Consider the following 12,386-nt stretch of genomic DNA (forward strand, 5'->3'; position numbering starts at 1 on the left):
TACTTGTTTTGGTGTACCTAAAATCATAAATTTTGTTTTATCAGCGTTGAGCACTAAGGTATTATTTGCTGACCAGGTGGAAATTCGATTTAGATCACCATTAAGTTTAGCTAAGCAGTCGTGTGTATCATCGATTTATATGTAACGATCTTCACCAATCGAAGCGAACTCAACAAAGAACACAAGCAAAACTATATCATTAAAAAATGTATATAACAATGGAAACCACTCGTTCATGGAAGCTTCAATGCCAATCAATCTATTTAGTATGTAATAAAGCTTTTTCTACTCCAGTCACAAAATGAAATTACCCCGAATCTTCGAAAGCCACGGTTCCGTTGCCACCAAGCCAACCCATGTGGCTATGTACCATGACAGGTACACTGCAGGGGAGACTACTGGAGGCCTCAGTGTCCTCTTCACTGTGTTATGCATCATAGACCTGTTTGGGGTGTTCCCTGTGGTCGCTCTGCCGAAGAGCATCATATCTTGTGGTGAGTGTGCTTTGTGTATTAAAGGGACATGTAAATGTAACTTTCTTATTTTCATTATAGTGGACATGAATTATGCATCGAGATAAACTCACTACTAAAGTATATTATATTCATTAATGTGGTGGTTAAAATATATAACATTTGAATTTACTTTAATTTAATATGAATTACGTTCAAAAGAGAACAAATTTTATTAATAAGCCATATTTGTACTCATTTTTTAAATTCGATGCTTCAGAAATAATATTGTTATAGTGTGTACCATTGCTGTAGTTTTGTTATGCGCAATTTGATATTAGAAACCACATTCTCACGAGAAAGATTGCATTTCAGATAGATAAGTAGTCTGTATAATGTATCATGCGATTTAAATATAAGAAAGTTTGATTCGAGCATTTTATGCAAACATTATGCAGCATAACGAGTAAATTGATTAGTATATTTGCCACAAAACCTAGAATTATATAATCGTATATTTACTCAGGCAGACAGTCCTACAATTAATCTGTCTGTATGAGTGTAGCCAAGGGTTGGTTCAAGCCACGTGAAAACCTTAAGATATTTTAATTTAATGTGATATTTCTTACTATTTAGCCTATACTGTTACTATCACTCCATAAAGGACTCCCACAATTCCTTGCGGCCATTTTATGTGTTAAAAGGGTTCTTTCGTCTTTTTAATTATGTAACTCCCCTAAAAGTCTGACTACGCCCATTGACATGGGCGTTTGTGATTTAGACAACTGAAATTTTTTTCACTATAATTATATACCTCTTTACAAAACAGTTATATAACATCTCTGACATTAACAGGTCTATATGGAATACCGCTGGTATTCGCAGTTGTTGCTCTACAACTTTATACTGCGGTTTTACTCGGCAGGAGCTGGATTCTCGCGCATGATATCTCCCCAAATATCAGAGAAAAAAGTCGGTAAGTAGAATACATTTCAATAGTAGAAGTAATATTGTATCTAGTAGTATTATTTGAGTGTGTATTGAGTGTAGGAGTCGAGCACGCTTCAGCATCAATTTGACCAGCTACTGGGTAGGTACCACACCCCCATAGAAGAGAGGTGTATCATAGTAGCATGCTACTGTGTTTCGTTCGGTGAGTGAAGGAGCTGAAGGTAGGTTTCCACACTCTTCCTATCTTTTTTCCCGTCAATTATTTTCCTTAATAAGCGCCGCATTTGTAGTAGCCCTGTTTCTGTGAAGGTTCTTGGACGGTGGTGATCGCTTACCATCAGGCGAACCACTAACTCAGTTGCCTAAACATACATAAAAGTAGTAGTATGAAGCTGTTAGAGCATTTAATTTTATACGACAGGTTTCCATATGCAGCAGTGGCAGAACTAGCTTTTGGGAAAGCCACCCGCAGTATTGTTACGTTCCTCATAGACGCGACCGTGTTCAGCGCTGGCGTTCCCAATTTTATATTTGGTACCTACTTTATCTGATATATAACTAAATATATTAAATTACATATTTGCTTACCTACATACTTTAAGTGTTGTATTGACACTCATTTGTACTCGATATAACGTAAATAATTATTGAACTAGTATTTTTTTTGTTTTTTCAGGTGAATTGCTTCTTGAATGATTTATAAATAATAATCGTGTATAATTTCAAAACACTAAAAAGCACGCTTTAATAATAGAACCAATTAATTGTCTCACTTGCTCATAAACAGAACAAACTTACGGAATTTATTTAATTATGATGATTTTAAAAATGATTGATATTGTCACCAGTATTTGATAAGTAAACAAAGTTTAAATTAAACCTGTCCGTTTAAAGTGGGTTAAAATCGAGTCTAAAACTTTTTACCGCCTGTATGTTTCTAGCTTACCTATATACAAACATACATGTGAAACTAATAATAACGTGTTAAAATGATAATGACTCATTAAATAAAAATCATCCAAATTATACTTATTAATCAAATCTGACTTATAAATCGATTCCTTCTTCGTATAAGCTAATAGCCCTTTACAGCATCTCAAAGCATGCAGTTGTTTTGGTGGAAGATAACAGATGGTGATGTGAGAGTAACGTACTGCGTGTGGATGGTCGTCATTGGTCTACTGCTGTGTCCAGTCATGTGGCTTGGATCACCCAAGGACATGAAGTAAGCTTATAGATAGCGCAGAAAATGCCTTACCGTGTAATACTCTAGCCTCTAAATCAACAACAGTCTTAGAAAACAGTTTCAACTAGTCGTGGAAAATAAAAATTAAATTTCATGATGAACGGGTCTCTTTTTTTGGAACTTTTCCTTGAATCATTAAGGTATCTGGTCCGCTGATTGTTGCATTGAAAAGTACGAAATTTTCCAGGAATATTGTTATACACTGTTCATTGACAAGATAATATATTAATTTAATGTCTACTTGATTTCCTATTCAGCGATCAACAAACGATGAATCGATTATTGTAACGAAGATTATAGACAAGTTCTTTTTTATTTGGTTGAAAGGTGAATTAGTCGGGAAGTTATGTTTTATGTAAATAGATTAAAGTGGCCGGTACCAAATGGGCTTGACCAGATGAATACTTCAAACGGTGATAAATTTTAAATACACGAGGGCCTCAAAATGGAGTCTGAGTTTTTTTTTAATTTTAATATAATTTGCTTGTTATGTAATGATGACAAGCTGAAACAGTGATATTTAATTAAATTTTATTTGAAATAATTTCAACTGAATTTTTCTTCATATTCAGACCTATAGCAGTAACATCAGTATTTATAGTAACGACAGTAGCTGTATCGACATGGACTTGCATCATCACAGACGACTCCTCGCCCCCCGCGTCGGGAGACGTGTTGGAGTATCTCCCCAGTACAAGGGACTTCCTTGTAGCGTATGGGATTATGGTTTATCAGGTGTGGGATTTTTACTGCGTTAGAAAAATAATAATCAATGTATAAACAGTTTGCATTAAGTATAAATTTAATTTTAGCTCGAACGCCATCTAGTTTATGATTGGTACAACTCTGTTCCGGCTTTGTATGGTTTTTGCAGAAATTGAATACTAAAGTTGGAATTATCAAATATATTTGTATTATACAATAAAAGTAATATACTAAAACAAGTGTGAATATTTTTTGAGTCGGTTATATATAAACTTACAAAGGTGAAGCTGTATGTATGAATGCTTATTTATCATCATCGTCATAAGCCTTAGATATATGTCCCCATTGTAGGGAATCGGAATTAGGGTTCAGGCCATAATCCACCACGCTGACCAAGTGAACTTTTTGATTCATCGACATGGCGGTTTCCTTCACGGTTTCGAGTGGTGTTGTCGGTTCACGTGCAAGAATTGAACAATCAATTTATATCTTGTACACTCGACTGGTCTCGAACCTCAGACTTTTTGCTTTAAGTCCAACTTCCTAACCACTGAGCCACCACTTTTATATTATCTTCTCTTCTCTATACATATAAAATTCCCGTGTCACAACGTTAGTTACCATACTCCTCCGAAATGACTTGACCGATTCTTATGAAATTTTGTTTGCATATCGGGTACGTATGAGAATAGACCAACACCTATTTTTCAAACTAAATAATAAAAAGTAAGGCAGAACAGCGTTTGCCGGGTCAGTTAGTTTAACTATATTTATATATAGACTATGATATTAAAACAGTCTCCACAGATTATAAAAAAAAAACTATATCAAACAGTTCGACATCCACCCCATGTTGCTGACCCTACAAGTGGATATGAAAGATAGCCGGCGCATCCACACGGCCGTGCTCGGCGGGTTCGCGGTCACTGGCTTTATGTTCACCGTCACTTCGTTCCTCGCGGCTAACAGATATGGGAATAACGTCGAGAGTAATATATTGCAAGGTGAGTACATTTATCAATTTATTAATTTTATATTGTAATTAATTTTTTATTGTATGTGATACATTTTTCTCATTTGTATGTGATACAATTAATACGAGTTTTCTATTTTACCATTAGCTCATTTTAACTAGGATAAATTACCTGAGAATATTATTTATAAGTAACTAAAAAAAACTGCTATGGTGAAGCTTTTGCTGATAATGAAGCTTTGATTAATATCATTGTAATCAATGTTACGTTTGTTCTTTTAACCGACTTGAAGAAGCAGGAGTTTCTCAATTCGACAGTATTTCTTGTTTGTTACCTCGTAACTGTTTACTGGCTGAACTGATTTCGATGATTCATTTTTATTTGAAAGCTACTGCCTCCCGTGTTGTCCCATTTAAATAAGGTCTAGTTTTAAGACAGTTTACATTTTTGTTAAAAATTATTATTTAATAAGTTAAGTAAAACAGTACGCTATATGATCACATGGTATAATATACTAGCGGTCTGCCCCGGTCGCCTATGGTACATATATTAATCCTCAAATAAATGGGCTATCTAACACAGAACAAAATTTTCAAATCGGACCAGCAGTTCCTAAGACTACCGCGTTCAACCAAGCAACCAAAAAAACAAACTCTTCAGCTTTATAATATCAGTACAGATCTACACTATCTTAACATCGACAGGCATGCCACCCTCGATAACTCTGTACATAGTGGCGCTGCTGGTGACCCTGCAGCTCTGCCTCTCCAGCGCTGTCGGCAACTCCGCGCTCTTTCAGCATATTGAAGACTTGCTGAAGATACCCAGAGGTATTTATAGTCTGTACTCTATAGATAAAGATAATTTTACTGATAAGCAAAGCAAAGTTACTTTATAGTTTTTAATAGCAGTAAATGTTATTTTTGAATATTTGATAAATAAATAAAATAAAAAAAATTCGCGATACCGGGGCGACGAGCTACCACTCGGCCACCCATGATCTCTCCTTCATGCAGGTTCTAATCCCCCCTCATGATCTAATTTTTGTGATCTTTATATTTTTAAATACTTTAGTCATATTTCTGACTGGGTAATAAATTAATAATTAAAAACAAACAAATACAGATGATGCCAATATATCATCGAACTACGTTGATTAATTTTATTTATTTCTTAAACAATAAAAAGTGGTTTTATTTGTGAAAATAATCGTTTGACATGAGTAAATTAAACTATGACTAAAAAATATTAAATTTTGCTACTTTCAGAGTTCTGCTTGCGACGCTGTCTAATCCGCTCCAGTATTATAGCATTAGCAGTGTTCCTAGGAGAATCGGTACCAAGATTCGACCTGGTTATGGGTTTAATAGGCTCAACACTTACAGGCCCGCTAATGTTTATTTTCCCGCCGTTATTTTTCTTAAGACTCTGTTATAAAAAATCGCTTTTGACAAAAAGCGAAGTGTTGCCAGATGAGAAAATACTGCTCATAGACAACAACAACGGATTTAGGAATGATATTGTGCTGTCAAAACCGCCGCGCCTGTGCGAATCTTTCAGCACAAGATATAACACGTTCAAGACGACTCTTAAACGAATGGGTACAGATGAAATGGAAGAATATAATATAAAATGGTATGACATCGTTCTGGCTGTGATAGTAATGCTGTTAGGTATTTTAGCGACTCTGTTAGCCACGTATTCAAGCTGGTCAGACGCCATCATGTCAGCGACGTTTTCGACGCCATGTCTGATCAACGCAACCGCCGCCGCACGAAGCTTTATCGAAAGAACTACATAAAATGTGATCTTATTTTAAGAAAATATTTCTCAACAATTTATAGCTAATCTAAGAAGCAACGAATTAGTTGTTACTTTAATATTATAATTGTAAATAAAACTGTTTCAACGAGAATGGTTTTTATTCAACAAATCAATAACTATATGATTCAGGCCTTAAATATTTCTTAATTACAGACAGAGACAAACGTGGAAATAATAAGCGAGAAGAAATAAGAAATATATTTTCTCGCTCGGAAATGCTAATTTGTTAGAATGAGACAACATTTACTCTCCGCTATATTAACATAGTTACTCTAAAGTATACAACAAAGTATTTAATTGGTCAATACATTTTGACTATATTTATCTATACAATTATATTAATGTACTGATTTTTATGCAAAATTATTGTACAATCTGCTCCAAAAATGGAGTAATGATGCTATATTTTAATATATACACATTAAATATTATGCGAATGTACTGTAATACTTACATTGATGTGATATTTTGAGCAACATGTTCCTAATATTGTTTAAGACCTGATGATTTAACAAGTTAAATAAATATTATATACACTTTAATCAAAATAACGTGTAACACTATAAGATACATATTCGAAAACCATCTTGGCAAATGTAGACCATTCAATGGTTTAATGTATATACAGCTTTATAAGTACAAATGATAAAAGCATAGATAACAAAGCGTGTACTAATGATAAGGTGTTACGTAATTAAATTTCTTCTTTAATTTTTATCATTCAAAAATAGTAGAAGAAAATATAACATGCATATTTATTAAAACAATACAATTTTCAATTAATTAAATTTGTCACGTTAAACTGCATTCAAATTCAAGTTATATTCAATAAATAATTTCTCATATACATTTATAATATATTATTGTATTGCCATATATAAAAATTTACTATTGTATTGCGCACGTTAGGAACTGCCGGCGTCAGAGCCATTTCAAAACGAAGATTTATATACATTATTAAATTCAAAAACCTGTTCCGTTTCATTACTTCAAAACTCAAATTCATCACGCATTTAAGACTTCTTATACACCAGCTGTTTCCCGAACAATCTTTTAATTTCCTTCTTATCCAATTTCCCCATAACGTTCCTCGGCATAGTTTCCACCACCAGCAGGGTCCTGGGCAACTGATACGGCGCCAGCTTCTTCCCAGCGACTTCCCTCAACTCCTTCAGGGTTATTTCCTTCTTGTCCTTGGTGACCACCACGGAGGCGATGATTTCACCATAATTCTCGTCCTCAATGCCCAGAACGGCGGCGTCAGCTATATTGGGGTGTTCCAGTATGGCCGATTCCACTTGCAGGGCGCTGACTTTGTAGCCGCTTGTCTTGATGATGTCCACAGAGGACCTGCCCATGATACGGAAGGACCCTTCGGAGTAGGACGCGATGTCTCCGGTTCTGAACCAGCCGTCTTCTGTGAAATCCGACGAGGTTAGGCTCGGCGCTCGGTTCCAGTACCTACATAAAGAATTATGTCTATTAACTTGCACATCATTCGAGAATATGTCTGAATGAAAGACAAATTTTGATTCTAGCTGGTTTGATAAAATTTTCTATGTGCAAATGGAAGTGTCGTCATTTTATTTAAATGAACTCTATATTATTTCTTTCAATATCTATATAGGAACTGCATTGTTTACTTTCCCTTTAATAATCTATTTTATTTTGAAGTGATACGCAATACAAGTAACCTTTTATTTCCAGACAAAATAACTTAATTATAATGCCAAAAATTTTATCTAATAAAAAAAGCTGTAGAGTTTGTGCGTTTGTTTAAACGCGCCAATCTCAGTAACTTATGGATCGATTTCAAAAATCACCATTGAACATGTACGTGATCTCTGAGTGCATAATACATATATACACCACACATAGGCTATACGAACGCCTTCTTAGCGCGGTGGTTAACGCGTGAGCGTAGAATCGTGGGGGTTTTATTCTCATTGGGGACGCACAAAAGTCTCAGTCTGGCAGGACACAGAAGGCTGATCACCTACTTGTCCATAAAGAAAATCGATCAGTGAAACAGATGTCTATCATCTGACCCATACCCCACTAGGGGACACGGGGCTACTTTTACTTATACACTATATATGTATGTACTACGGTCAAAGCCGAGTCATAATCACATACCTTGTAAATACATTAGGTCCCTTCAGAAGCAGTTCTCCTTCATAGACACCATTTTCGCTTTCCTTGTGCACGGTGACTTTGGCCGGTTTCCAATTATTCTCTTCTGGAGTATTCTTTGTGAAGCCCAATCGATCTAGATTAATCTAGAAAGTTTTCAGAATATAAATAAAATTCTAAAGTCTTTTATTTCTTACAGTTAAGATGCGTATTTTAAATTAAAGTATTTTATTTTAAATTTCTAATACGATATACATGTATCAAAATACTAGTATTTCTAAAAATGGACAGAAACCCTACTAATACAAGATACTTAAGAGCTTATTCAGTTTTTTCTTTTAATTAATGCGCCTATATCTGGAACTAATACTTTGAATAGAACAGATATTTTAGCTTGGATAGTTAATTTAAGGCTATAAACATTACGCTACGACTTAAAGAAGTGTAATGTTTGCTTTGAAAACTATTGCAAGAGCAGGAATAAAAATATTTTAAAGAGTAAGATGAAGTTGCGTGGGTCAGGTAGACTATATAGTAATAGATAAATATAAAGCTGAAGAGTTTGATTGTTTGAGCTCGTCAGTCCCAGGAACAACAGGACCGAATAAAATTATTTCACCTTACCATAGGTACATGATCTCCAAGTGATATTGGCTATATGTGAACCACAGGCGAAATCGGAGCGGAGCCCTAGTCACATTTAATTTATTATGAGTTAGCTAAACTTCCTGATATAGCCTATGAAGACGATTATTTAATCTTTCTCTTACCTACGTACCACATCACAGTCCACAGTCAGCACCGATTCGAGAACATTGTCAGCGCTGACTGTGACTTTTGCGCTGAATCGGAGACCGTTCTCAGCGCCGACCGCAAAGGTCATAGCATTGACTTTCAAGCTTGTTTCTGCATATTTCTCAACCACACTATTAAAATGAAGTCAATCAGTGAATAATCCGTAATATGTGTATCCGGCACATCACAGTCCACACTCAGCACCGACTCCAGCCTATTATCAGCGCTGACCGCAAGGCACTGATATTCAGTTTCAATACGAAGTTAATCAGTTCGCATTACCTACGTATCCATTACATCACAGCCATTATCAAGCATTATCAGCGCTGACCGCAACGCTCACAGCACTGACATTCAGTGTGAATACGACGTCAATCAGCGTCAGTCACCTGCGTGTCGGGCACATCGCAGTCCACAGTGAGCAGGGGCTCGAGGCGGGCGCCGGCCGCGAGCGCGATGCGGGCGGCCACGCCCGGCAGCGGCGCGCCCACGCGGCCCACCGCGCGCGCGCCCGCCGGCCGGTACGGGTTGCTGAGCGCCATGCCCACTTCCGACATGCCGTACCGCTCGAGCAGCCGGATGCCGGATATCTGCCGGTTGTTGGAGGAGCGAGATATATAGCAGAATGTGTAGAATTGGGCCAGTTCGCACCGGGGAAGTGCCACACCCCCACAGATAACCGTCGTAAAATAGCATGCTATTGCGTTTCGTACGGTAAGTAGGGGAGCCGAAGGCTCATTACCCTTTCCTCACCCTTCCTAGTCCATTCCTTCACCAGTCATCTACCCCTTTCCCCCCCCCCACATTTAAAAGTTCATATTTGAGACAGAGTTATCTATACTAATATTATAAAGCTGAAGAGTATGTTTGTTTGTTTGAATGCACTAATATCAGGAACAACAGGTCCGTTTTGTGAAATTCTTTCAGTGTTAGATAGCCCATTTATTAAGGAAGGCTATATATGTACCACGGGCAAAGCCGGGGCGGACCGCTAGTTGTGTATATATATTATTACTAACATAACATTCATATCCAATATCCAACCGCGCCTCCTTCGTATTGTTGTTGTTCGTATGTTTGTTTTGTTCTATCCTATCCCCACTTACCTCCTCCCATTTGTTGAACAGCGTCTCGGGCAGCGGCGCGGACCCCGCGCACATGAGCCGCATCTTACTGAGAGTAGACCTCACGTACTCTTTGGTCTTGTCATCTAAAATGATAATCATTTATTTAAAGATGTATATATATATATATATAAGTGTATATATAAAGCAAATAATAGACGGTTTAGCTGCGGTACTAAGCCATCTAATTGGATATAAATAATAAAATAAAATACAAATTCAATTTCGGACAAAGCTGACATTATATACTGGACAAATTTGCTTAGTTCAACTTATGAAAAACATCACTGTACTTCGCAGTTCTGCATTTTTTATAAAAAAATATATATTCTACCGACGCGGCGTACATACGATAGCATTTTTTAAGCTTAAAAAACAATACAAACTAATGCCAAATAGACAAAAAAAAAACCATAAAAAAAGAAAGTAAACATATAATTACCAATACAAAAGATAACAAAAACATGCTTTAATGATCGAATCATCTCAATTGTCTCAATTTCTCATAAACAGACTGTATGCAAGAAATTTATTAAATGCAACGATCCTTATCAGGATAGTAAGATACACATGAAATAATTGTATTACCGCTGATCCTTTATAAGTATACAAAGTTTGAATTTAATCTGTACCGTCAAAATGGGTCAAACTCTAATGATATACACACACACACGCACACACACACACAGGTGAAGCTAACAAAGTGTGTCAAAATCGATGATAAGTTTAGAACACATACCCGTGAACATGTTGGCGTGGTCGGCGGCGAGGCGCGCGTACATGGCGGGCACGCCGTGGAACACGGACACGCGCGCCTCCGCCGCGCCCACCAGCTGCGCCCACACCGCGTGCGATGCGAACGACGCCAGCATGCGCACTCTGCACAACAGTCACTTCTTTTTATTTTACTATTTATTTGCTCATGACAACTTTTCAATTTTTAATAATAAGTAGCGCCACGGCTTCGCCCGTCTTATATAGCCTTCAAATTAGACCCTACTGGTCTAACTGGTTCCTGAGATTGGTGCGTTCAAACTAAAAAATGGTAGGGTTGCCTGGAAGCGATGGCTCTTTAGCTAAAAGGTCGTCTATTGTGCAATTTGTTTTTTTGTTTTGTACTTTGTGTTATTTCTTTTTGGTATATACAATAAAGGACCATTCATTAGAATACCATTCATAAGATAGTGAAACAATTAATGACAATCCATTCCTTCTTTCCAGTCGTCAGACGTCAATCCTTCCCTTCTCCCTTTCCCTTTAAAAGCGGACAGCGCATACGCAGAGCCACTACCTCTACGAATGTTCAAGGGCGGTAGTGATCGCTTACCATCAGGCGAACCACCAGCTCAGTTTCTCGCTTATTGTATTAAAAAAAGTCCTTACTTAGCTCCAGCAGCCAGAGACGCGTTCAACGAATTGAGCTGCCCGTGTATGTGATGCAGCGGCAATGTGTGCAACACAACATCGTGCGCTGAATACTGCCAGGCTGTATGCAGCGCTGCGATCTGGGTACTCAGCATGCTGTGAGTCCACACTACGCCTTTGGGCTTGCTTGTTGTACCTGGAATGGGAATTGCGGACACTTATTTAGTTTAAAAGTTATGTTAACTTCTTGGGTGATGGTGGCAAATAAATTTTGTGATGAGTTTTAAAATTTTTGTAATATAAACAGATTTATATTGAGAGTTCTTTAGAAATATCATATTTATTACTGGGAATTGATTTTATAAATTTATTATATATAATATATACTAGCTGTGACCCGCGGTTGAAACCGCGTAAGCGTGCTGCGTAACAATATCCCGTAGGAATATCGGTATAAAAAGTGCCTATGTGTTATTTCAGTTGTCCAGCTATCTACGAAGCAAAATAGTATTATTATTCACCAATAGATGTCAGGAATAAAAACACGAATATGACATTATTTCAGTTGTCCAGCTATCTACGAAGCAAAATAGTATTATTATTCACCTATAGATGTCAGGAAAAAAAAACACGAATAAAACATGAATATGACATTTTCTAAAAAAAATTCCTAGCTAGATCGATTTATCGCCCCCGAAACCCCCTGTATACTAAATTTCATGAAAATCGTTTCGGATTTCGAGATTCCAATTATATATATATATATATACTAGCTGCGCCCCGCGGTTTCACCCGCGTAAGTCCGTATCCCGTAGGA

The 12,386-nt window shown here is 36.9% G+C and overlaps 2 protein-coding genes across 2 annotated transcripts in view; one reads left to right on the forward strand and one right to left on the reverse strand.

Moving 5' to 3' along the window:
* Positions 1–291: 291 nt before the first annotated feature.
* On the forward strand, positions 292–6,240 carry LOC119837091 (probable sodium-coupled neutral amino acid transporter 6). Its single transcript, XM_038362588.1, has 8 exons — positions 292–494; positions 1,308–1,428; positions 1,825–1,937; positions 2,496–2,628; positions 3,222–3,384; positions 4,190–4,358; positions 5,033–5,158; positions 5,597–6,240. Exons 1-8 carry the CDS (start codon positions 302–304, stop codon positions 6,127–6,129), a joined length of 1,551 nt encoding a protein of 516 aa, XP_038218516.1. The 5' UTR covers positions 292–301; the 3' UTR covers positions 6,130–6,240.
* Positions 6,241–6,252: 12 nt separating this feature from the next.
* LOC119837090 (malonate--CoA ligase ACSF3, mitochondrial) overlaps positions 6,253–12,386 on the reverse strand; it is a 10,749-nt gene continuing 4,615 nt past the window's right edge. The window contains exons 5-10 of the mRNA XM_038362587.1: positions 11,588–11,765; positions 10,944–11,083; positions 10,187–10,290; positions 9,470–9,670; positions 8,289–8,431; positions 6,253–7,613 (exon numbers count right to left, since the gene is read on the reverse strand). Coding sequence (XP_038218515.1) covers positions 7,166–7,613; positions 8,289–8,431; positions 9,470–9,670; positions 10,187–10,290; positions 10,944–11,083; positions 11,588–11,765 — 1,214 coding nt within the window. The 3' untranslated portion in view covers positions 6,253–7,165. The remainder of the gene's footprint in view (positions 7,614–8,288; positions 8,432–9,469; positions 9,671–10,186; positions 10,291–10,943; positions 11,084–11,587; positions 11,766–12,386) is intronic.

This window comes from Zerene cesonia, chromosome 26 (assembly GCF_012273895.1).
Source record: "Zerene cesonia ecotype Mississippi chromosome 26, Zerene_cesonia_1.1, whole genome shotgun sequence".
Classification (NCBI taxonomy): Eukaryota; Metazoa; Arthropoda; class Insecta; order Lepidoptera; family Pieridae; genus Zerene; species Zerene cesonia.

What these genes read in the sequence shown, in the direction of transcription:
- LOC119837091 (XM_038362588.1), top strand. Translation starts at nt 302, where the DNA reads ATGAAATTACCCCGAATCTTCGAAAGCCACGGTTCCGTTGCCACCAAG. An exon ending in AATATCAGAGAAAAAAGTCG is followed by an intron (nt 1,429 to 1,824) that starts GTAAGTAGAATA and finishes TTTATACGACAG; the next exon opens with GTTTCCATATGCAGCAGTGG. An exon ending in CTTGCTGAAGATACCCAGAG is followed by an intron (nt 5,159 to 5,596) that starts GTATTTATAGTC and finishes TGCTACTTTCAG; the next exon opens with AGTTCTGCTTGCGACGCTGT.